Here is a 26,724-nt window from a genome sequence, read left to right on the forward strand (position 1 = left end):
TTTCTTAACTTTACAGATGAGAAGAGTGAAATTCAAGAGGTAAAATGATTCAACTCCAAACCCAGTTCTTCCCATGACAATTGTGTTACCAACAATACTCTATTATCAACATGCCTAATATATTAGGCAAAAAGGTACGGAATTGAAACCTTTCCACTATTTTTCCCACCCAACAAAACCCCAAAAGAGCAATCAATATATGGTAAATATGTTAAAAGCAAAGAGATTACAAATACAAGGTTTTCTATTGCAAAGAACAGAAATTTTGAGCTTTGGCTTTTCATCTTCTTGTTCTGAAATAATGGACAAGCTTAGCCTGGAACATACAGCTGGTACTACTACAAAAGAGAAACTAGTAAAATGTGATTGCTAAAAATAAACTTTTTCTTGGCTGGTTCTCCTAAGTATAAACTAAGTATTAGTATCAGCATGCTTCAGGAAAAGGTACCTGGAAACATTTATCTGCTTTCCTCAACTTAAAAATTTGTTTTATACAAAGTCATTTAAACAAAATTACTTAAGGAGAAACGATCACTAAAAACAAACTATCTCGTGCTTAACTGGAGTTGCATTTATTATAGTCTTGTACTCTTTGTACTAAAATTGGGATTCTCAGGATGTCAATAAAAATGTATACTGATCTGTCTAGAAAAACAGCCAAAGCTTTACAAATCTCATTTTGTATAACTGCTTAACAAATGAAATGTTTTCATCATTCTTCCATTTAATTTTCCCAGAAATTTCACTTCATATTTTTGAGAAAATACTTAAGTGAACTATTCCTTTGAAATATCTCTCACAGGAAAGTTTTAAAGATTTATACCTTGTATGGTAATTTATTCATACTAGCAAATCAATGTAGTTGTCACAATGAAAAGCAAATACATTTCTAACCTTTGGGTTTTTGGGGAATTAATTACATTAGGGGACCCATTGGAGAAGGAAATGGCAAGGTCTCGAAGATTCAGACACGACCGAGCAACTTCACTTTCACTTTTCCCTTTCATGCATTGGAGAAGGAAATGGCAACCCACTCCAGTGTTCTTGCCTGGAGAATCCCAGGGACGGGGGAGCCTGGTGGGCTGCCGTCTATGGGGTCACACAGAGTCGGACACGACTGAAGTGACTTAGCAGCAGCAGTAGGGGACCCACAATCCTTTAATTAGCTAATATATTTTAACATTTTGCTAAGGAGACAAGGCATTGGGAACACTAATGTAACAGCATTTATGTAATACCTCTTGAAACTATGTACTGAGTGCTTTTCGTGTTACAAAATAAAAATAAAGAAAGGAGGCTCTACAAAATAGCTTAGAAAAACAAGTTTTCTATTTATTTAAAAATAAGTTTGTAGTTACTACATTGCAGGGACAGGAATTCTTACACATACATTCTAGTTTGTATAAAAGGATTCAAAGAATTATGCTTCAAAACTAACATAGAAAGTGTCCACCTAACAGTAAAGAAAGGTCCAATCAATATGTACAAAAAGAAAGGGCACTGCTATTCTGGTGTGAGACTGCTGTTTATAACATGATACTTCAGGTTTCCAGAAAGAAAAACCAAAAACCTCAATAAAGCTAAATAATTAATTTCTTTTTAAAACTCTGTTACTTATTACATACAACAGATTTGCTTGTGTTTAACGTTGTTTTCTGTACAAAATAAGCATTTTAATTTGAAAATGTGTCAGTTTCAACATTAACCCTCTAGGTCAGTTACTTTTCAAAAATTGAGCTACATTCTACACGTCTAAATATCATGTGACAGGATTTAACAGTTGTCTAAAAGATCTTTAAGTAAGACCCCATCTTCTTGCAGTTTTAATATGGTCCAAAAATGTAACTTTGTATTTTGTCTCAATTTATAACATTTCATTGTGATCAATCAACACAGCACAATCTTAAAAGTAACGAGCATGTGTACATCTGCATCATAGGTGTGTGTACTATTTATCATCTCAAACCTATTTTCTTAGCTCCTTAAACGTAGAAACTCAGAGCCACCCACTATTATGTATTTGGTTTGTGCCATATAAGGTTAATTTCCTGATGATTTTATCTGCATTAAAAAAGTATTTAAACACAGAGCTATCAAAACTAAAAATAATATATATATATTTATAGCTCATAATATTTTCTAATTGTTTTATTACAGTGTGTACAAGGTTAATATCTGGAGCGTCAAAAGTGGTACTTACAGTCTTCTGACTCAATGTGACCTCTTCTTGGGTATTGTACATAGTACAAAATGACTTTCCATCTGGAGTGCTTAGCTCAGTATAATTAAGAACAAAAACAGCTTCTCAATAAATGTAATATTTAGTTCAAATCACTTGGAAACTTGGGACCTGAGAGGAACTGCAAGGAGGGAAGTGAGGAAAAGGTGTATTTTTCAATTTTAGTTGGAAAATAAATTGTCACCTAAATTGAACTAAACCACTTCTCAACCTGTTTTAAAACAATCTAAAAAAACTAAATATTGGATAATCCACAGAGCATAAAAGTACTTCCCCTTTTGTGACTTTTACAATCATGTATTTCCCGCATATAAAGAGGACACTTGTAGCCCTTTTAACACTCAAGTATCTTGGTCCTTTCAACCTACTCAAAAATAAGTTTCAGGTGAACAAAAACATTCAGAATAACAGTTTGACTTCATTAGGTAGAAAACAGTCAAAATTGCTTCCAGTTGACATCTGAGAGAGAGGTATATATGCATGTATAAAATGGAATGCTAGAATTAAACACTATAAACTGGAGAAGCTAATTTATATTACAAATCATATATCAAAACATGTAAATAATGCTACTAGCATTATAAACTAAAAATGTTACTTGAATACTTTTGTTAAAATGTCTGATTAACCTACTGCATTGCAGATAAGGAAGAGTTTAAAATGTTAACATACATGCTACAAGGATCTTTTGTTGATCAGTGTATATTACATATTCATGTCCAAGTGATACTAGATTCAGCCAAACTTCATGTCTCAGATGTGACCTAAGCAAGCTCACAAATACTCTGCACATTTATTCTAAATAAATTTAAAGAGGAAGATCATTTTGTGACAATACTATCAGTCTTCAAATTTGTGATGTGCAATAATAAAAACAATGAAAACAAGGCCAAATCTTTAGTTCATGAATATATGCATAAAATGGTCCAATGCCATAATAGTAGACTGAAAAGAATACACTTTTTTTAAAAAGTATATTTCTACTGCCCAGAGTTATCGGACTGTAATCAGACTGTTTATCTGCTCATCTACAACATTCTCTAATTTTATAACATTTCACTGGAACTTGAGAATGTTGGGGTCAAAGGAGAGAATAGTATTAGGGTTAGGTACTTAAAAATACAATTTTTCTAAGAATGTAACCAAAAGTTGTATTCTGAAACTTTGAATAAACTTAGTATTCTTTTATTGCTCACCTAAGACAACCGCCAACATTTCCTTTGACCTATAAACAGTATATACCTGGTGTTAAATGACTCCAAGAAGAGATTTTTCTAATGGTCAACACAGAACAAGACTATGGTGATAACTTAAATTTCTCAATTCAACTTTGCAGTGTATAGAAGCTAAATTATAAAAATATAAAATCTAGATATATCTGGTTATTACTAATACATTTTAAGTGTTTCAATTACAAAGAAGCTGATCCAAGTCATTTTTGCCTAGGAAACCAGTGTCTAATAATATGCAAATAAGGTCATAAGTATATAGTGCCTTTAGAATGCATTGGAATAATATTTACTTCTTGCAGGTAAGATGGTAAATACTCGTTTCTTTTGCTCAAGTGTTAGAACTAATACACCCTACTAGCAGTGAATTTCACTCCTAAGACTGTGTACGCTCTTCCCTTCTCTGTACACACCTTAAAACTATACACATATTTTTTACAAAAATGGATTTTATAGCCTTATTTTCTAATACAATGCAGATACCATCAGGAAATTACATGTTTCAAATAGATTGCCTTCAAAAGCAACAAATTAATGACTTAAATTTCAAACATACACACTATTATATCCAGTAATGGTGTAACTGAGAGACTCGTTTCACTATACAACCAAGCCATCCATTTCTGCATTATGAAGAGTTTAACTACTGAACTTTAATTATATAGTTAAATATATTTGTTAGAAAAAAATAAATATACAAAAAACCTGAAAAATTTGAAATTATTTTCAACTGCAAAATCACAGCAATCCAGTTAAGATCTGGAAAATGGTTTACTTAATTTCACAGGAGAATTTCTGTACAAATTTAGTTACAAACAATCTAAAAAGCCCAAATGTGTGACTTTCCATTCTTTTTCAAGACATAATCAACTGACAGCTAACATTTATCCCTACCAGAAATATTACACAAATAATTATGTAATGTATTTTGCCAAGGTTCAATTAAAGACATTATTCTTCTACACCAGGGCCATGCTGATACATATTTTCCCCATCCTCGCTTTTTAAAAATGTAGTATCTGAAAATTTTGGTTACATTTTTGTACCATACCAGTCCTCAGAAAATACTACATTCTTTAAACTTTTAAAAAAATGGACAATAATCTTTAAACAATAGAAATGGTATTTATGTCGGTTTTTAAGGTATAAAATAACTAACTGTACCATAAACAAATAAATAACTGCTTTCCTTTTCCATAGCAGTACATATAGCAATACATTCTCCTAAGTCATATAGTTATCATTTACAATAGACAACTTAATTTTACTAATGATGCAAAAAATAATAGAATACAAGGCACAATCATTAAATGGAATTTTTCTTGGGTGTATACTGACATACCAGCGTGAAGGATACCGTAAAAAGTGCAGAAAAAACACAATGTGCAATGAGACCACTGTATAAAACATGATTGCATAAAAAGTGATTTGGCCTATTTTTAAACCTTTAATAATTGAAAATAACCAATCTTCCCCTTAAAATTAAACTATAAAGTATGACCTTTTAAAATTATTTTTATTCTACCACTATCTAAAAAATCCTGATAAAAGAATTTATACCTGGGTAATAGCATATAAGTATGTGTTTGTATATATATTCAATTATACCCATTTGTCAATATATACACATACACACACAGACACATTTCTTTGTAAGTCATTTTAGCCTATTAGATATGTCTAAAGTTTAGAAATGACATTAATCCAGATTAACAAGTAAACATCAAATCCCATACCTTTTTCCTGTTATTTTCCTTGAATCCTTTAACCACTTAAACATTTTCTCTAAAACATCTCTGTCAAAGGACCCACCAGTGCATTATTTTCTACTATTAGTACCAAAAAAAGATACATCTCAGCATAACTCTTTAATAACTTGCTCTTTAGAATAATATATAGCCTTTCCAATATTGAAAAAGTGTATGCTGTCCTGACAGTCAAAAACAGGCTTTCCACTGCACTGATTCTCAGTCTTTGGCACAATAAACAGAGATTGAGTGATTGACATAAGAATCAAGGTCTGAAAAATTAGACAGTCAAATGTTTTCCAATGTGGATATGTTTCCTTTTTATCAGTACATTTTTCTCTTAAGTTTGGCAGAAATGGAATACAGCAAAAGCCTCCTCTAGATTCTCTGTAGATGAACATTCTATAATTAAAATTAAACTTTTCAGGGTATCAAATGGTGGGAATTTTAAATTTATCTTTAGAGGAAACACAATTCTTAATTCACTGCTACTCTGGTTAACACCTGTCCTCCTAGGGGCAAGACTTCTGTATAAACAGAAATGTACCTGGCTTGGTCAAAAATAATTCATTTTAACATAAAATGCTCTATCACTAAGGAATATTATACGCTCCTTAAGAGTGTAGCAGAACTGTCTTTTCCAGAAATAAATTGGGAGTTCATTATAGAGCCTCAATTTCTTTTGCTTTGAACAGTAAATGAAATGAATGTTGAAATGCATAACCTATCTAAGGGCAATAAATAGCAAACATTTAAAATATATATGTATATATTTATATATATATATTCATTTAAAGAAGTGAAGCGTCTTGTAAGTTTGTTTTTTTGCAAATCAAATCATAACATTCCCATATCCGTCATAGCAGCAAGGAAGCAGAAGCCTTAGTTCTACATACTCCTTAACTGTACCTGCTTTATAGATTTTGAAGTAAAATATTTTGGTGCAAGTTACCACCCAATTAAATTAGCTTTTGCTTTTTCAGTCAACTTTCGGACTCGTCCTCTACTAGAGGTTCCAAAAGTCAAAGAAGTGTCTTCAAACAACAGCTGCCTTTGCTCCTCTTCAGAGTCATCCTCATTATAGAAGGCTGTCCTTCGACCTTGATTTCTAGTTCTCATGTGAGGTTCAGAGCCTTTAAGTTCCTCAAACTCCTCCTCCTCATCCATGGGATCATCTGTCTTTTTTCGGTTACTTCTCCTTAGCATTTTAACACTTGTAGGAACTATGAGATCTGAGTCTAGTTTTTGTGTCTTCATCTTCCTTTTGGGTTTTCTGCCTCCACGACTCTTTTTCTGTAACAAATCCTCCTTTATGATATTAGTTTCAGAAAGAAAACTGCAGGTTGAGGAAGGAACTACTTCATCCCTGATGGGATGCACGCTATTTTGCTCCGAAACTTCAGGCTTTGTGTACTGGAGCTTTTTGGGCTTCCGACCCCTCTTCTTGTGTGTAACTTCACCACTGCTGTTATTAACTTCCACCTTAGGCTTCCTCCCAGGTCCCCTCTTCACAAGCTTAGACGGCTGCCCTCCATGGCCGTTAACTTGAATGCTTCCAGGTACAAGAGCATTGTTTCTACAGTCTGCTGAAAGGCAACAACAGTACACTTAATATATGAAATTGCTCTCTTATCTGACCCTTAAACTAGTCAGTAAGCCTCACTGCTATACTTACACATCATGATATAATCCTAATTTTTTTTTTTTACTACTTTGAGAAAAAGAACTGACAAAAAGTTAATAGCTTAAAGATATTATTGATCTTCTATTTAAAACTCACAGAGGAGAAACATCCTTAATGAAGTCACTGACGACTTGACAAGAGAGAAATCAAAATCAGCAAATAAATGACCTAATAGTGAAAATTATGATAAAGCTAGAAATTAGCCAAGTTTCTTACTCCTACTACCTTTACTACACATTCTAATGTATAAGCATTGTTTTCATTATACAAAGTAACCCTGTTTACTCATATGGAACTTCACCATAACAAAACATTTTAGGGTTTACTCCATTAACAGGATTTTCCTATATTCCTACTATCAAGTAGTTCAATTATGGAAAATAATCTTAGCATAAAACCTATGGCCTTTAAGCTTTGTAATCTGAATAAATAAGCGTTATCATCCCCTCTACTTTCCTCTAATCATTTTTGTTACTACAGATGGAAGTGGAAAAAGGGACTATCAAAACTGGAATGAGTCTAATGCTTATTTAACCCTCTACTGCATGTGATGACCATGACTCTCTGATGTCAGGGAAGAATTTATACTCTAAATATTTCTTTACATTCCTCAGAAGTAAAAAAGGATTTCCTCTTCTACTAACTCCTACGCAAAAGGTTTGAGAATACCTCTACTGGAATAATTTATACCCGTTGTTCTCCATAGACACTACTATGGCTCTGATACATCTATCCTTTTTACAAAAGTAGAAATAAATTACTCCTGCTCACAGAATTTTTAAAAGAGGGTTAAGAGAAACAGCTAAATGGCAGTTTTCTTCACAAGCTCTTTTTTTGGGAACAGTCCTATCTCCTATGTTACTGAACGGCAAATGATTGATTTATCATCATAAGCAATACTAGCTGCATGTATCAATCAAATCCACTATGTGTGTTAAAATCCCATTATAACAAACTCTGTAATAAAGGCTATTATGCTTTATTAAAAAAAATCTGAAGATCAAATTCTAGATTTGTAGGAACTGCAAATCATGAACTGCCTTTCTATGGTAAAAAAAAAAAAAAAAAGAAAATGCTTATTACCCTTTCAGATGAAGAAAAAGATGACAAACATGCACTACTACTTTTTTCTTCCAAAATTCTATACTTTGTGCCATTAAAGAGAATGCTTCTTCATTTTTTGTCCTGAGCTTCAATCATAGAGTGCTTTGTAAATTTCAAGAAGTAACTGTCTCAGAGGTGGAGTATCTGAGCCAAGAGCAGGGGAAGAAGGCAAAGCCCTCAAACCCTGACCCCAAAGTACTAATAACTTTTCTTCATATTAGTGGTTTTGCATAACAGGGGAGTGGTGAATGTGTGTGTGCATGAAGTAATCAGGTATTTTCCAACAACAACCCTTAGTTGGCCTGAGGACTCTTTAAGATTCTGTGCTATCTTTCCATTTGTTTTACATAAGACTACTGGTAAATAAATATCCAATGAATATATCCTACAAAGGTTCTACAGACTAGCTTCAAGGACTCTAGGAGGTAAGGGGGTGGGATGGGGTGTAGTAGGTAGGTGTGTGTGTATGTTAGTCGCTCATTCGTGTCTGACTCTTTGTAACTCTACAGACTGTAGCCCACCAGGCTCCTCTGTCTGTAAGATTCTCCAGGCAAGAATATTGGAGTGGGTTGCCATTCCCTTCTTCAGGGGATCTTCCCGACCCACAAATCGAACCCAGGTCTCCTGCCTTGCAGGTCGATTCTTTACCATCTGAGCTATCAGGGAAGCCCTTGAATTGGCCCAAATTTTGTGTGGATATGCCTATGTGCATTTTTGGGGGAAAAAAACTACAAGGTCTTCAAACTTGACAAAATACATTACCTAAAAAGGTTAAGAATTAATGCAGTTCTTTAAAAAAGGAATTCAAGAGCTAAATAGCTTTTGAAATCATTCATTTGGACCTGTATTATCCTGTGATAGTATTACCACTAACCATGTGGCAACTGAGCACTTGAAATGTAACTGCAATTGAGCAACTGAATTTTTAATTAAATTTGAATATTGAGGCAGTATACATTTTGAAATACTGATTACACACTGAAATGATATTTTGGATATAATGGAGTAAATAAAATACACTGTTAAAACTGGTAATTTCACCTGTTTGCTGTTGCTATATGTGGTTACAAGAACATATGTGGCTTGTATTGTATTTCAATTGTAAAATCCCATGGGCGGAGGAGCCTGGAAGGCTGCAGTCCATGGGATCGCTAAGAGTTGGACATGACTGAGCGACTTCACTTTCACCTTTCACTTTCACGCACTGGAGAAGGAAATGGTGGCCCACTCCAGTGTTCTTGCCTGGAGAATCCTAGAGAAGGGGGAGCCTGGTGGGCTGCCGTCTCTGGGGTCGCACAGAGTTGGACACGACTGAAGCGACTAAGCAGCAGCAGCAGCAGCAGCTCTTGTTTCTAATAGTGTTCAAGTACCAACAAAGTCATCATTAATGAGTTATGTAATAGCTTATCATATTTCTGTACTGTACTGGCATATGTAATACCCAAAACCTATCAATCAAACTGGCTACTGAACCTCCCCTATCATAATGCTAGAACCAATTCTCTACATACATTTGATTTCTCCAGAATTCAGGACTAACAGAAGCAAGGCCAATATAAAACATTCAAAACTCTGAATTCAGTTCAGAAAGGAAGCTAGTATAAAAATGTAAAACACTCACATATAAAGTCATTTGCTGATTTATTTAAACATTGTCTACTATATACTAAGTACAGGTAATTAAAATATGAGCAAACACGAGTTTGGATTCTACTGGAGATAGACAATGTAAAAAAGAATAACTCTATCAACATTATAAGGGCCACAAAGGCAATGAATAGGAAACAACCAGTAAGGGGAAAAAAAATTCAAAAAAAAGGAAGAAATGACAAGAATATTTAGGGACTTTCAAGTGTTTTAGGATGGCTGGGACAGAAAAGGGAGAAAGAAAAGTAAGGACAGCTGCAATGTTAGGCAACGTTGTTATACAAGACTCTTCACTGCTTGACATAAACAACATTACATTCTGATTCCACGTATGATTTGAAGGAAGGGAAGGATCTTAATTCTGCGTGTGTGTGTGTCTTGTGCACATGATGAGAAAGGTCACTGAACGGTGGAAGATGGACTGAGTAAGGAAGAGTTGAGAACTGAGGCAGGGATAGCAGTTACAAGAGCATGACAGTTTGTGGAAATGAAAATGGAACAGAGGAAATGGATTCAGGAGATGTTAAGGAGGCAGAAAGAAACAAGCAGATTTGGTTGCTGAAGAGAAGGCTAGGATGACTCACTGATTTTAAGCTTATTTAGGTGGGTAGATCCCAAAATCATTAATCAAAATGGGGTCGTTTCAGTACAAAAATTAAATTGTGAGAGGTTTCTTGGGGGAATACTGAAAAGGAAATGGTCTAGACATACTCTGGAAGTCATGACAAAAAATGCATATCCTTGAGCTGTCTGCTACCAAGAAGACCTAATTGTTTTAACATGTCATATGTTGTATTTTATCAGTTACTTTCTCCATCCTTCAAACATAAAGGCTTTACAATGAAAATGTGTAGACAAAAGAATCTGGAATAATTTAATATTTAAGAATATGGATTATTTAACGATCAATATGTTGAATTTTGTGATGTAAAAAACTTGAAAAAAAAATTTTTTTTTAATGCTATACTGGGTTAGCTAAATTCAACTTATTTAAACTTATTGGAGATACTTCTTTGGGTTCTGTAATAATTAAGTTTAAAACTATTAAATCTGTATCATTAAAAAGCCTTTGATTTTAGAATATGATTTTATTTTTCATACAGCAAGTTTTTCTTGGCTTTTAAAATTTAATAATAATACCGTTTGCTTTTGGTATGAATCAAAAGATGTCTCAGTAAATTTATCAACTGATACAGAATATGTGACTTTTAAATGAGCAACCTAAAAAAATGAATGTGTTATCTCCAATAGAATCATCATTTGTAAGTCTACGGTACCTTGCTCAATGACAGGTGATGACTTTGAGAGAGGGGGTGTCTTTGAGAGCACAGATGATTTCATTTTACGTTTGGCTGGCTTTTCCTTTTCCATATTTTCTTTTGTAGAATTATTCCTAGTGCCATGACTAAAATTGGACTGACCAGGACTTGAAAGAGTATTCAAGGTTTTGGAATGTTTCACAGAATTCTCTAGAACTAAAACACACATACAGGAGATTACAAGCTAAGAGTTAAATTATTTAACCTTCAAACAAGCAAGAAGGTTACGATTACTTTTAATGTGAATTGTGTGAATTAGCCAATAAGACAAAACCTGGAGGATGCTTAAACCTTCTGTAAGAAATCTACTTTCAAAAAGGGAAAAGGCTTACATAATAATTTCAGTCCTTTCAGAAGCTATCCAGTCACCAAAAGATTATCAAGGCAAGTGCTAGCAAACTGCTATCAAGTCTGGCTTCCAGGATTTAAACTCAGGCAGTCTGGATCAGATTTGCCATTTTTCCCACCATTTTAAGCATTATCTTATACTGACACTCCTAAACCTCAGTATCTTTTGTCAATAAAACAAAATTTTTTAAGAAATGCAAAAATGATAAAGAAAAAGAAAACTAACAATAAAGAAGAGTAAAATTCTGGTGTCTGCTGGAATTTACTTAATCTAATATATCCCATTTGGCAAAGTAAGTACTTAAAAAATGCATTATATATATATATATACATATATATACACACACACACACACACACACACACACACACACACACACACACATCCGTTTAGAAACTGTAGCTGATTCTTACTTGTTTTCCCCGGCACTGCAGATGTGTTAGCTTTTGAAATAAAAGTCTTTGCTGCTGAAGAAGTAGATGGTTGCTCAGTGGTAACTGGATCTACCACCACTCGATTGCTTCTGGTTCGAACCACAGAACTGGATTCCGTTTTACCATTTATCTGAGCAGTGTTGTGCCTTGGTGGTATTGACCGTGTAGGTGCAGAGAATGGAGAGGTAGTAATATCTGACTTCAGCTGGGGTTTTAAGATCCTCTTTTTCCTTTCAGGGCTGTAAATAAAATAGTATCATTAGTCATTCTTATAATTCTATGGGAATGAATAAAATAGTTTTATAATACTGCTGGATTCAATATTTGTACTGTTATGAAATATGTTAAAATATGAGATTTGTAGTGGATTTCATATGGTTGTGAGCCTTTGAAAAGTGAATATTTAGTGAAGGATTGCTGTAAATGCTATAGTTATATGACAGAAAGCATGATGCCATCACTATCCTAAAAATGCTATTTAACTGTACAGATTTAGCAGTTTGAATTTAAGCACTTACACTAGTATAGCTTTAGTTAAAAGATTAAAAATCCTCCACATCATAGGAACTTGCATGTCAAATATATCATTCTGCAATATAGGGAATAGTAAAGGAAGTATTAAAAAACACCAAGTTCTACCACTTAGATGACAAAGTTATATAGATCAGTTGATGATATTTAAAAGAAATCAAATACCTTGATGCGGCACTACTGGAAACAGAGCTGCTTCTATTTCTTTTCCTCCTCCTTTTTGTTATTGTATTTCTTTTATGAAAACGAAGGGCAGATTTATAATCTGATAAAACTGAACTAATGTGTTCTTCAAAAAAAGCAGATAGGCGCAAACTCATGCTGTAAATCTGTAAAGAAAAAAAAACCGTTCAAACATTCTGCAAAGAAAATGGCTGTTCAGAAAATACTAACATATAAATTTAAATATTTTTCTAGCAAAACTTTTTTAGAATTTAAAATGTTGCTTTTTCTCAATCTCTTTTGACAAACACTAAAACTGAGGCATTATTAAAATTATTTTTTTATTTAGCATTATGACAAATTATTTCTGTATTTGGCCAAAGAAAGTTTTACTCATTTTTTTTTAAATTATATGAGCATTATACGGAAAAAAATGCTCCTTTCCAGAAAGTAGAACATCGCTGAAAAAGTTAAGCACATGTACCTCTAACATGTATCAGGACAGTATCTATTCAACTACACGATCTTCAAGAAAAGTTAACATTCCTAAACATTAAATGACATCAGGAATTTTCACAGAAGAAATAAAACAGAAAGATGTGAATTCTTCTTTCCCCTAGGTTAAGAACCTAATAGAAAGTTTGTCAACTTAGCTCTAAATTTTAATTAAACATAGGATTTAGTTACTTAACATACATTTCTATTAATTTCATTTAATTCAGACAGAAAAAAAGCAATTAAATTATATACCCTTGATCTTTTGCTTGGTGTATATGCTTTGGAATTACTAAAAATAAGTCTGACATCTTTACATAACTCCATTGGTGACTCATAATTCCCAGCCTCTAAAGTCTCTCTAACGGTAGCAAAATCCATTGGAGTGTCAATGATGTCTCTGTAGTCCTAAGAGAAGGAAAACAGGTCATATTATTAATAGTAATGATGATGCATTATTTCTCATAAAAGAGATTCATATACAATTTCTGTGATGACTGCAACTACTAGAACTATTAATAATCATTTCTTATTTCCCTCTTCAAGGTTTCTTTTTTCCCAAGTCATTTTTTATTTTTATTTTTTCATGTCCCTAACTTTCTATTGCAATCAACACAAGATTTCTCTCATTCAAGAACTTATAAATTCTGCTTTTTTTTTGCCTTCAGAAAGAGGTAAAGCATCAAGTTGTGTTGGGAAAAGGAGATTAAAACAATATTGAAAAACTCAGTTCTAAAACTACAAGTTTGATGTAAAAAAAACCCAAAAGTTTATGCTACACATAAACTCTTAAGGCTGCTTATTCACTGAAACATAATTGTATCTTTAAAACTGACATACAAACAATAAAAACAACGGAAATATAACATCACATTAACGTGAAGGGCTTAGTTCTGCTAATTTCAACTTCAGTAATACAATTAGTACAATTGGGAACTTTGCACAAATCAAGAATTATGAATGTAAACATCTGTCACAAAGTCTTTACACTTCATTTTATGGAGGAAAGTACAATCACTCAATCTCCCGTACTCAACTGTGTATAAAATAAAGCAACAAATTAGAAGTAATAGAAACAGACAAATGAAATGAGTAAAAAGCAACAAACTAGTATAAAATGATCTGAATATGGTTATCTTTTAAGAGGAATAAATAATACTACACCTTCTCCATAGCCCCAGAATATATAATTGTATTTTTTAAAATATAGTAACTTGACTCTACCCCATTAAGTTTAAATTATGATCAAGTATGTTTGACCATAAAGCAAACAGTAAAACTGCCTTTTACCAACAGGGACAGTTTTCTTTCTTTTTTTACAATCTGCAATGCCTTTTATTTTCATTTCTTGTCTTAACTGCACTGGCTACAATTTGCTGTACTATGTTAAATAGCGGTGGTGAGAATAACAGCGGATATTTTTGCATCACTCACAATCTTAGGGGGAAAGCATTCAGTTTTTCATGTTTAAGCATGAGGTTAGCTGTAGGTTTTTTAACAGATGTTCTTTATCAAGTTATGGAAGTTCCCTTTTATTCCTAGTTTTTTTAAGAGTTTGTTTTTATCATTAATGTTGCTGTTTTCTTACATTATGTAGGTCTAGTTGATATTCATTCATCATAGGGCCAGCTATACTAATTATCTTTCTGTATTCTTGATACTCTTTTGACACTTGGGGGGCCATACAGGCCTAAGGAGAGACTGCCTCTTTCCGAGGGCTAGGCAATTCTTAGAAATAGCAAAGGGTTGTGCTAGGAATATATCTTTCATATGCAAACTGACCATGTCCTTAAGCAATCCTCACACACCAACCAGTATTTCCTCTGCCCTGAATCATCCTGGGTCAGGAATTAGTATTAAGACAACTAGAGACCACCCTCCTTCCCTGAAGTCCACTGGAGTAATTCAAACTAGCCCATCTTAAGCTGGTGACTAGGCCCAGCCTTGCCTCTCATGGAAATCTCTGGCCTAAGGTTTTCCTTTCCTCCTATTTTCTGCAACCTGACTAAAACCTTATGCTCGCCCTGAGCCTTAAGTGGCATCTGGTGAACCCCTCTCTGGGACATGCAAGTATAATAAATTTCTTCCTTCCAAGACTCATTCTCATTTCCTCCCATGGCCACAATGATTACAGTGTACCATACCCAATGTGTACATTCTTAAAACAAATGTGCTCTGAATTTTGTCAAATCCCTTTTCTGCATTGATATGATGTCATTTTTCCCTTAGTAATTAATTACAATGATTGATTTTTAAATACTGAACCAGCCTTATATCCCTGAGGAAAAAAAAAACCCACTTAGGGTACAAAACCATTTTTATATACTGGTGAATTCTATTTGCTGATATTTTATTAGGAATTTTTGCATTTTCTTCTTTAGTACTGTTTTTGACACCAGGATAATAACTGGTTTCATAGAATGAGTACAGAAGCATTCCTTATCTTGAGGAAGAGTGCAGAATTTGTGTTAATTCTTTAAACATCTGGCAGAATTTTTCAGTGAGGACACCTGGGCTTAGAAATTATGAAATACATACTTGGGCTTTCAAGAAACAAAGGGAAATCCACAGGTTCCAAAAACAAAGAGAAATGAAAATCAGAGCACTACAGCATTAGCTTATTTCTTCTCAGAGGTTTTCAGATGGTAGGGTTTGAATAAGTCTAATTTATCACACTGTCAGAATTAAAGATTTATCTTCTACATTTAAGATTACATGTTTCTTGATTTTTAAATGATAAGAAAAGAGTCATTTTATGGTATCTATCAATGAAATTTCTCTATTTCACCACTGCAAATTAGAATACATACATAACAAAACTTATTATAAAAGCCACAACAGATACCACAACCAGGTCATGATCTCTTATAAAAAATTTAATTATCATTTGAAACCATGCAATCTTTAATAACTAAAACAAAGAATACAAAAATTATTCAAAATTAAATTTAGATTGCTAAGATTGCAATCAAAAAATAAATATTTATAACATGTTTACTCAAACTTTCTACCATGAATTCCATAAAAATCATAAACTGGCATAACCTACATATACAATAACACCACTTTACATTTACATAGTTTCAATTTAAAATCTATTTTAATGTTTAATAATAAGTAGTAATAGTCTCATTCCATTTCTATAACTCTGTAATAATGATTTAGAGATTTTTATTAATCTTAGAGATTATAATTATTATTAATAAGTATTATTGTTTCTTAGATAATTTCCATAATAAATCCATAAAATGAGAATGGAAAAGGATATGGTAAAAATATACCAGATATAAAAACTAAGTGACTTGCTCAAAACTGTAGAACTGGTAAGAGGCAGAGCTGGGACAATAACTCAATTCTTTGGAGTCTTAGTCCAGGGCTACTTCTTTTTTACCACATTGTTCAATTTAGATGCTCTACATAATCAGATGGATAATGGGAACATGTTTCAAATAAAAAGTAAATAAACTATAATCATAAAAATAAATAGTAAACTGTCATGTATAAGATACATATATATATACACAAAAATCAAAGTGGCAAGTATTCTCAGAAATACTTACTGGATATTCAAGAAGATCTACTGGCTGGCGGAAAGGCTCAGAATCTTCACATTGAAATATGAGATTTAACAATTCTTGACACTGTTTCTTCCATGCTTGAATATCGTAAGACTGTGCTCTGTTACGTAATCTTCTTCTAGGCTGATGGTCCTAAATTAAATGTTCAAATATATCAATAAAATAACATATAATACAATTTTCATTTTTAATCTTGGATAACTAGGTAATAATAGAGTAATTCAGATAAAAGAAAGCATCACTCATCTAGTTCTGAAAACCATGCATTTTTGTGATGGAAGTTGATTTGGAAGTAATACTTAATCTATCTTTGAAACTACTAAAAGTAAAAAACTGCTCAATACATTTTAATTCATATAAAGTACTTTGCTAAAACAAAAATTTATTACCTTCCTTTTCCGGGTAGAAGTTCCTGGCACATCAGCATCTTCTTTCTCTTCTTCCTTTGAAGCAAGAATTTATCAGATTAATAAAATAGTCAAGGTTCCACTATATTCTAGTCTTTTAATAGCAATTATCTCCTTTATATTCTGGAAAACCCATAGTATATATGATACTGTAACACTTAACTGACTCATTTTAAAAAGTCTCCCTCCACCCACTGTTTAAAACAATTTTAACTGAAACAATTCTGACTCTTTTTTTTTTTAAGTTAACTGAGAGCATTAGGCAAAAAAAAATTTCTTAATAGCAGTTGTCTGAAAACTATTATGTGTAAATTTCTTTTTATATATAGGACACAACCAATGTAGTAATCATAATGAAATATTAAATACCTCAGAGTCAGACAAAACTTTCTTCTTCATTGAATTGTAGAGTGGAATTATGTTATAACAAGTCTGATCCCTAAATAACAAGGAAATGTTAGTATACAAGACTGGAGTCACGAGATTTTTGTCCTTTAAACCTGTTACTAAAACCAGATTTTAAGATAAAACTTTTGAGCTGAAGACTTTCTTCATCAGTTAACTCCAAAACCCTATGCACACACATCTGCCCCTGCCCCTCCCCTCCCCTCCACATGAAGCCTCTACCCTGGCCCATTTCATCACACCAAGCCCAATTCCCATCTCAGGATTTGCTCAGGTCACTGCTGTGCCTAGAATACTTTCCCTCCTTCTTCGGTCTACAAGAGATAGCTAGTTTACCTCCTGTCTTCTGTTCCTTCTTCCTTTTATTCTTAAGCATAGGCATTCCCTAAAATTTTGTCCTTAGCTATCGTCCATACCTTTTGCCCAGGTCATCTTATATATCTGCAGTTTTTCTGTGTTAATGAACTCCAAATTCCTATAACTTGGTTTGACTCTTCAGGTGATTGCTACCATCATCTAAAATTCCCATGTCTACATCCAATTGTCATTTCCCACTCTCCCTTTTCAACTTTTTTTCATTCACACAGTAAGGAATGGTTTTTTGTATCTCTTCCTTTGCATCCTCCTCATATACCCAATCACCGGTCAAGTTCTGTGATTCCACCTTCAAAATCTCTTGACATCTGCCTGCTTCTCACTTTCATAAATTAAGTTTCCCTCACTTCTTACTTGGTCAGCTATTGAAGTCAATCTGCAGTCAAATTAGTATTTTTTAAAGCAATTTGCATCATGTTATTCTCATGTTAAAATAATTTCAATAGTCCTTCGCTTTCTGTCTCTTCCCCATCAGTTAACACTAGACACTGCATTCAAATTAGTATTTTTCAGGCACAGCATGCCTCATGCTATTCTCATGCACAAATATTTTCAATAGCCTCTTGCTTCCTATGCTCCTATTTTAAGTATAATTTGTTAGATCAGCATTTGAGGTCCTCTGTGATATGGTCCAAACTCAAGTTTAGCACTTCTACCACTATTACTTCTGCTCATGTACTCTCTACTTCACCTGATTTCAATGTACTCAATTCCCTTAACAAATCTTTACTTCTCTCCCTCATGCCATTCCCCATCCCTGGAAGTTCTTTGTTCCCATCTAACTTTTGAATCACTATCTACCTTGTCCATACATCTTAACACGTATCTCCCTGTGCCTGAAATCCCACTCTCATAGCCAGAAGTGACCCTATCCTTCATCTAAACATTCACACAAACTCTTTTTACCTTTTCCCTGTATTACAATTAGTCACAGATTTATCTACCCTATAAAGCTGTATTAACAGGGTAATTATGCATTTCTATCTCCAAGTATCTATTACAACATTTTGTATGTATGTATTACTTGAAATTTGGCCAAATAACTCAATTAAAAAGTAGTTACCAAAATTTCAAGACATACAAAACATCCTGAAAAGTACTACCAGCTGAAAGTGGTTTTCAACAAATTATATACCATTAAAAAACTGTATATATCTAAAACCACTTTTAGATATATACAACATAATGCACTATTATTTTAATCTATTTTCATAAGGCATTTCAAAATAACTATTTGAAAGAAATACAATTTCAAAGCCTATTCCAAACATAAAAATAGTGGCTTCATCTAAATTAATTTGCTAAAATATCAATGGATCATGTGATTCTACTGATCCCTATTTCTTTGGAAAAGTAGATGTTCATAACATACATGATAAAACACAAAATTAAAAATTTTAGTTAAGATATTATAAATTTTATAACCAAGTTATATAAACAGTTTCCTGAGGATAACTAAATTTTTATTATCTTGATTATCAATTTTATTGAAAATCAGCAAAAGCCTAGCAACAGCAGCCCTGGAACTACTCACTACTTGAAATGCAAAGCATTTCCTTAGAGAATAAAGTAGAGGAAGGGCATTAAGCTAACTGTACTAATTTTCTTTGGTGGTTTTTCATATAGGAATTACCTACATTCCTTAGCAAAACAAACAAAAACAAACCCACCTAACACCAAGAAAAGGGACCCTATGATTATGCTGAGTAATGAGAATGAAGCTGAATATGTTTAAATAAAAAGCCTCAATAATCCCTTTATATAAAAATGAAAGCTGATAGCAGGAGAGTATTGAAACTTAAATTATAAAATATCCTATTCGATTAATGAGAAAAAAATTATCAAATATAAATAACCTTAATACAAATTCAGAGCTGTATTTTATACAAAACATATGATCCACTCCTCTGGCTTCAGTTTAGAAGACTCAACTCATTCTATGAATACATAAAATCCATAAGACGAGGAAATAAAAACCCTACTGTCTGAAATATAGCTATCACTCTTGGTACGGGATTAATTAATGGGGAAATAAACTTCACTTTGAAGAAAAAAGCCTTGAATGTTCAAGTTCAGTTTCCTGCTGACCTATTTGAATACTTTTTCATCAACCTGACAGGGATAATACAATATTAAGGTGAAAGGTTCTCAAATAAAATGGCAGACAATCATGTACTGTGAAAATCAAACAAGTTAACCTCTAAAAGATTTCATTTTCTTAACTGTAAATTACAGATAATGACCTCTCCCACCTGTTAGATTTTTATTTGACTTAGAAGAGCTTATTTAGCTAAAACATTGCATGTTCAATAAAAGCTTGCTATTATTATCCAACATTGGATTTAGAGAAACATCCATGTTTTCTTATGTAAATCAGAACACAACTGTAATACAATCTCTATGATTTCATAATTATTATTAGCCAATGAACTTACATATGCTTCCTATTTGGAGAGGACCTGTGGTTGTATCACAGCACATATTTGTGTAGTATGACAAGGCGTCTAATAAAAAATGATTGCATTCTATGTTTTGACATTTTACATTTTAAAATACCACCATTAATTATTACAGTAATATAATTAAGTGTGGAAAAATAACTCACTTTATAAAATGTAGAAGAAGATCAGTCACAAATTTAGCAGATTTCACAATAGGGCTTCCAGGCTCATTAAATGTTCGTGTATTATGCTCTATATATCGAACTTCCCACATTAGGGAAGAAACTCGCCTTTAAACAAACAAAATGCAGAAGTCTTATTAGCCTCTTTAGAATAAACTTAGAAATACATAAACACATTTTAAAACCAAGACATTCTGACTTTTTAATTGCAGTCTTAAATCAATTATAAAACTCACACCTTAAAAAACTGTTTAAAAAAAAAAACTGAATCTCAGTTGTGTCACAGGGTAAAAAAAGAGTAGCAATATTATATATTGGCATAGAAAATGTCCGGATTAGACACATTAGACTATCAACAGGGCCTTCATTTAGGGAGAGAGACTGAAAGGAGAGCATGAGGAGGAGAGAAACAGTGGAGTTTTAGTTTTTCCTTTATATATCCTTTTCATGTATGGTGTCAATTTTAATAATAAACATATCTAACTTTTTCATAAAAAGGGAAACAACCAATTTCAATCTAATTTTATTGCTAGTAATCAAGTAACATTTAAAAGTGAAAAGCTAACTAATAGCCTGCTTAAGGGACAAAAAGTATACTAAAAAATCTATCTAAATGAAAAAAAATTTTTTTACACAAAATTAATGATACAGTTGATCCTTGAACAATGCAGCACTGACCCTCCTCCAAGTCTAAAATCTGAGTACAATGTTAGAATTGGCTTTCCCTATCCAAGGTTCTGCATACATGCATTATGTAGTACTACAGGTATTATTGAGAAGGGTGTGGCAACCCACTCCAGTATTCTTGCCTAGAGAATTTCATGGACAGAAGAGCCTGGCAGGCTACAGTCTATGTGGTCACAAAGAGTCAAGACACAACTGAGTGACTAAGCTTAGCACAGTACACATATTATTGGGAAAAAATCCATGTGTAAATGGACCTATGCAATTCAAACCCATGCTGTTCGTGAGTCAACTGTACTAAAATTTTGAAGTTTTATTTTATTTCAGTTTTAACTAAAGAAAAATCCAAAAGTTACTTTTAGAATATCAACCAGCTTAAAATGACATGGAAGAAAATACTCAAAAAACTTTACTGATGTGTAAACAGAAAACAATTATATGGAATTTTAAAAACTACATATATATAAAATGTAATTGTGCATATAGAAGCATACAGAAAAGCTTCTGTAAGTTTCCAATAGCATCTCCATGGCTCATTCTAATGAAAGAATCACAGGCCATTTTCAAAGTACCCTATAGAAACTGTGTAAAGTAAAGCATGAGGATTTAATATCAGTAGAGCAAACTGATTAGTGGTTTAAGACTGAACTAGAAGTGCCAAAGAGGCACTATAAACTGTAGGAAGTCTAAAGCCAATGAACAGAGAAGAAGCAAAAGAGCCTGAAACAGTGAAATAGCTCATGATGGCTTCATTATTATGAAATAAGAACATAACTCAGGTCTATAACCGGAGAAGGCAATGGCACCCTACTCCAGTACTCTCGCCTGGAAAATCCCATGGACGGAGGAGCCTGATAGGCTGCAGTCCTTGGGGTTGCTAAGAGTCGGACACAACTGAGCAACTTCACTTTCACTTTTCACTTTCATGCATTGGAGAAGGAAATGGCAACCCACTCCAGTGTTCTTGCCTGGAGAATCCCAGGGACGGGGGAGCCTACTGGGCTGCCGTCTATGGGGTCACACAGAGTCGGACACGACTGAAGTGACTTAGCAGCAGCAGCAGGTCTATAACTACATTATCTGGTTAAAAATCAGGTCATTTCTAATTTAAGTAAGGACTCTGTTTCAAAAGTTCTTTTCCTCAATTGATTACTAAGCTAGGTTAAAGCCAAAAAGCCTAATTAAGTTGCAATGTAAAGAGTACACCTTAGCAGTTCTTATGCTGAGCAGAATTTCTATGAGAAAGTACATTTTTAACAATGGTTGGAGATGGCAGAAATTTATCTTTCTAGATATAGTCCAACTATTAGAGTGTAGAAAACAATTTACATAAAAAATATGAATACAAAATATGATGAAAAATTTCCTTAAGTTAAATAGTAACTTAAGTAAATAGCAGTATAAATAATTGCAGTAACATAAAACAGGTCACCAAAATTAAGTTTTAATGCAGTATTAGTTAAGTTAAAATGCTACTGGCCTGCTAAGCAAAAGTCATTAAGAAAGATGAAAAGCTAAAAGAATGATTTCATTTATGTCAAAAAAAATTTAAGACATGTTAGCTAATAAACCTACAAAGTCTGCCCAAGATTAGAACTCAATGTTTATCAAAACTGCTAACCAGCAGATGCAAATTAAATGAAATTACATCTTTTAAAAACTCTAGTTATATTTCAAACTAAGCTACAACTATAATAAAGTAGCCCAAATTTTCCTAATTTCACTTTTAAGAAGTATTCATAAGCTAAATTAATAAGAGAACAATATTTAATATTATTCTATGAAAAATCCGTGAACAAATATCTCAATGTGCTATCTAAGAGAAAATAAAACATGTTGGATAAATTCATAAAATACAGTATGAAGAGAGTGACCATTGTTCATATTTATTTCTAAGTGTGGTCCACAAACCAGCAGCACCAGCATCACTGGGAACTTGTCAGAAAGGCAGTATCTCAGGTTTACTCTAAACCTACTACCAGATTCTGCATTTTTAACAAGATCCCACTGTTAAATGGGATGTGTGTTAAAATTTGAGAAACACTGCTAGGAGGATCAGTAAATGGCTGAAAGAATCATTTAGCTTTCCTTTGGCAGTAGCTACAGCAAGCAAATGATTCTAACCTGTAAAACCTGTTTTCCAGTCTCTGTTTAATCGTACTTAAATCCGTTGGATATGCCACTACAGTGCAATACATAGGATACGCTTGCAGATCCACAGGGGCCACAAATGCTGAAGCAATATCTAAAATAAATGAACAAGTAAGTTTATAAATTCATCTTTTTATTGCTTAAAGTACTTCACAATTCTTCTTGATATAAGCCTTAAGTTAAAATCCACATAAAGTCTACCACTATCTTTTGACAGAAAAAACATACAGTTTAGCTAACACAGACTCACTTTTTATTATGTCTGCATTTGTACTGCAAAATTCTAGGAATGTTATTCAAAGATTCTTTAGAAAAGATGATAGACAATATATAAATCTGACCTATTAAAGAACATCCACATGTATTTCCATAATTAAAACCAGGTCATTCCTGAATCTATGTGTTTGGTAGTAATTGTTTTGACATAATTACTAAAATTACTTAAGATAGTATGTGAGACAGTAATTTATTAAGAGCTGCCATCTTATAAAAGACATCAGATGAAAATATCATCCAATATGTGTCTCCAATGTCTTCAGCTCTTATTCACAGTAATTTCTACCTTAGATTCTTTGAAGCAGATTCCCTACTCAAATGTATACCTACTCAGTATGTATTTAGTCTACTCAGAGTTCAGATAATTATGTTCTATGGTCACTGTTCTTTCTTCAAACAAAGCAAAGCAGTTCATATACCCTCATCTCTCCCTTTACAATATTCTATTGTGTATATGTATATCAAGTTAAGAGGGAAAATGGTATACCTACCCATCTAACTCGGCTTTCAACCCTCCTCCTCTAATTTACATCATTCCGGCCTAAGTATGTCAAGGGTTTTAAAATTAGGTTCTGGAGGATTTACATTTTTCACTGGTACCCTTGGCATTTCTGGAGCTCTCACTCTGAAATTCAGTTTGCTGTTGTTCAACTGATAATTTGTGTGTGACTCTTTGTGTCCGAAGGACTGCAGCACACCAGGCTTCCCTGTCCCTCACTATTGATACTATAAATATATCCCATCCTCTGTCACCCCCTTCTCCTCTTGCCCTCAATCTTTCCCAACATCAGGGTCTTTTCCAATGAGTCAGCTGATCCCCAAAGCCAAAGTATTGGAGCTTCAGCATCAGTCCTTCCAATGAACGTTCAGGGTTGATTTCTTTTAGGACTGACTGGCTTGATCTCCTTGCAGTACAAGGGGCTCTCAAGAGTATTCTCCAGTACCATATTTGAAAGAGTCAATTCTTTGGCATCCAGCCTTCTTTAAGGTGCAACTCTCACATCCATAACATGACTACTGGAAAAACCATAGCTTTGACTACAGGGACCTTTGTCAGCAAAGTGATGCCTCTGCTTTTTAATATGCTGTCTAGGTTTGTCATAGCTTTTCTTCCAAGAACCAAGAATCTTTTAATTTCATTGCTGCAGTCACCATCTGTAGTGATTTTGGAGCCTAAGAAAATAAAGTCTGTCACTATTTTCACTTTTTCTCCATCTCTTCGCCATGAAGTGATGGGACTGTAGTCTATGATCTCAAGTTTTTTGAATGTTGAGTTTTAAGCCAGCTTTTTCACTCTCCTCCTTCACCCTCATCAAGAGGCTCTTTAGCTCCTCTTTCTTTGCTTTCTGCCACTACAGTGGAATCATCTGTATATCTGAGGTTGTTGATATTTCTTCCAGGAATCTTGATTTCAGCTTGTGATTCATCCAGCCCAGCATTTTTCATAATGTACTCTGCATAGAAGTTAAATAAGCAGGGTGACAATATACATCCTTGACATACTCTCTTCCCAATTTGGAACCAGTCTGTTCCATGTCTGGTTCTAACTGTTGCTTTTTGACCTGCATACAGATTTCACAGGAGGCAGGTAAGGTGGTCTAGTATTCTCATCTCTTAAGAAATTTTCCACAGTTTGCTGTGATCCACACAGTCAAAGGCTTTAGCATAGTCAATGAAGCAGAAGCAGACTTTTTTTGGTACTCCCTTGCTTTCTCTATGATCCAATGGATGCTGGCAATTTGATCTCTGGTTCCTCTGCCTTTTCTAAATCTAGCTTACACATCTGGAAGTTCTTGATTCACATACTGGCTGATGCCTCGCTTGAAGGATTTGAGCATATACCTTGCTAGCATGTGAAATGAGTGTAACTGTGCAGTAGTCTAAACAGTCTTGGCCAGGCACTGAAATTCAACTAAAGCATTTATAATTGTTTCAGATATTTGAGTCTTGTGTAAAACTGCATTTTAAAAAATCACTTAAAAATATTTGAAAACACTGACTTATAACAAAAAATAATTTTGCTTGAATAAATTTTTTTTTTCCCTTTGCTTACTGGCAACATTTTCTAGCTATCTTCATGCATATATATGTAAATAGATAGATACACACACACACATAGAGAGAGTATATACATATATATTTTTTCATATGTTGTTATTATTTACCTAGTGTCATCAACTGGTTTATTCCTGTAACAATTCTTTCACATTCTTCATCCCTGGGATTGGAACCCCATTCACCATCAAGAGGCTTATAGATCAATGATCTGGTTTCAACATCGGTTAAAGGAACACTGGTACCTAGTTCTTCAGGAAATACAGCTAAAATAGAAAGAAATGAGATTTAATGAAAATATGTGGTAATATCAGTAATATTTAAGTTACCTTTAGAATCAGAGTTGATATTTTTATAAAATTAAACTATACCTTTGTTAAGATTTGGTAAGTATTAGTCTTTATTTTCATTAAAGGAAAGTTATGTTTCAAGAGTCAATAAAATTTATTCTTTACAACATTAATTTCATGATTAATTTTCTAGATGAGCATGTAATTACTTCTCCAAAATTATACCTCACAACTTGCTTTATTATCAGTTACATGTGAAGGAGAAAGTATTCGTATAAAATCATGAAAATTAAAAAAATTTCTGAGTAATTTCATAATATATAATCTCTAATTTACTCTGATAAAACATGCCATGTGAATTTGAACAAAAGTGGTATTTTTTTTTTTTTCAGAAATGTTTTAATCAAAGCCTCACTGTTTTTCTAAAAGTGTAGGGACAGTCAGAATTATGAATAATGACAGATGATGCTTAGGCTTTTTGCTCTTAAATGATGAAGGTATGCTTTCTGCACGTCTGAATCTTTAATAAAATAATTAGGGGGTGGTGGTGACATAAAAACTACAAATCTGCCAAGGCAATTTTTCTTTGAACAAGACTTCAGGAGAGAAACATTTGGAAATATGCTACTATCTGGTCACGAAACTCCTCCTCCTCTAGAAATGTAATTAAACTCTTGAGTGCCTATATATGTATAACGGAATAGAACAGAAACAACAAAAATCACCCCCTCCACACAGCAATATACTGAGGTCGGAAACAACAGTGTATTACTGTTACTCATTCATTTCAAGAAGTACCCCAGGGATTATATCTATTAGCTTCATTTCTCTCACATTCACAATAGTCTGATATGAGTTCAAATTCAAACCTTCACAAAGGAGAGAAATAAAACTGGAAGGTAAGTCATGTAACACATTTACAAGCCAATTAACACATTGT

General features: G+C 33.3%; 1 protein-coding gene across 5 annotated transcripts in view; it reads right to left on the reverse strand.

The window, feature by feature from the left end:
• Positions 1-1,307: 1,307 nt before the first annotated feature.
• PHIP (pleckstrin homology domain interacting protein) overlaps positions 1,308-26,724 on the reverse strand; it is a 128,267-nt gene continuing 102,850 nt past the window's right edge. For 2 of the 5 annotated variants that reach the window (XM_061427263.1, XM_061427262.1), the window contains exons 30-40: positions 25,605-25,760; positions 23,137-23,257; positions 20,311-20,436; positions 17,295-17,364; positions 16,908-16,961; positions 16,501-16,650; positions 13,196-13,348; positions 12,449-12,612; positions 11,732-11,991; positions 10,929-11,126; positions 1,308-6,802 (exon numbers count right to left, since the gene is read on the reverse strand). In XM_061427263.1, the coding sequence (XP_061283247.1) occupies positions 6,165-6,802; positions 10,929-11,126; positions 11,732-11,991; positions 12,449-12,612; positions 13,196-13,348; positions 16,501-16,650; positions 16,908-16,961; positions 17,295-17,364; positions 20,311-20,436; positions 23,137-23,257; positions 25,605-25,760 (2,090 nt within the window). In that variant the 3' untranslated portion in view covers positions 1,308-6,164. The remainder of the gene's footprint in view (positions 6,803-10,928; positions 11,127-11,731; positions 11,992-12,448; positions 12,613-13,195; positions 13,349-16,500; positions 16,651-16,907; positions 16,962-17,294; positions 17,365-20,310; positions 20,437-23,136; positions 23,258-25,604; positions 25,761-26,724) is intronic. The other 3 variants (XM_061427264.1, XM_061427267.1, XM_061427266.1) reach the window with 3 other exon arrangements.

Source organism: Bos javanicus, chromosome 9 (genome assembly GCF_032452875.1).
Source record: "Bos javanicus breed banteng chromosome 9, ARS-OSU_banteng_1.0, whole genome shotgun sequence".
NCBI classification, from domain to species: Eukaryota; Metazoa; Chordata; class Mammalia; order Artiodactyla; family Bovidae; genus Bos; species Bos javanicus.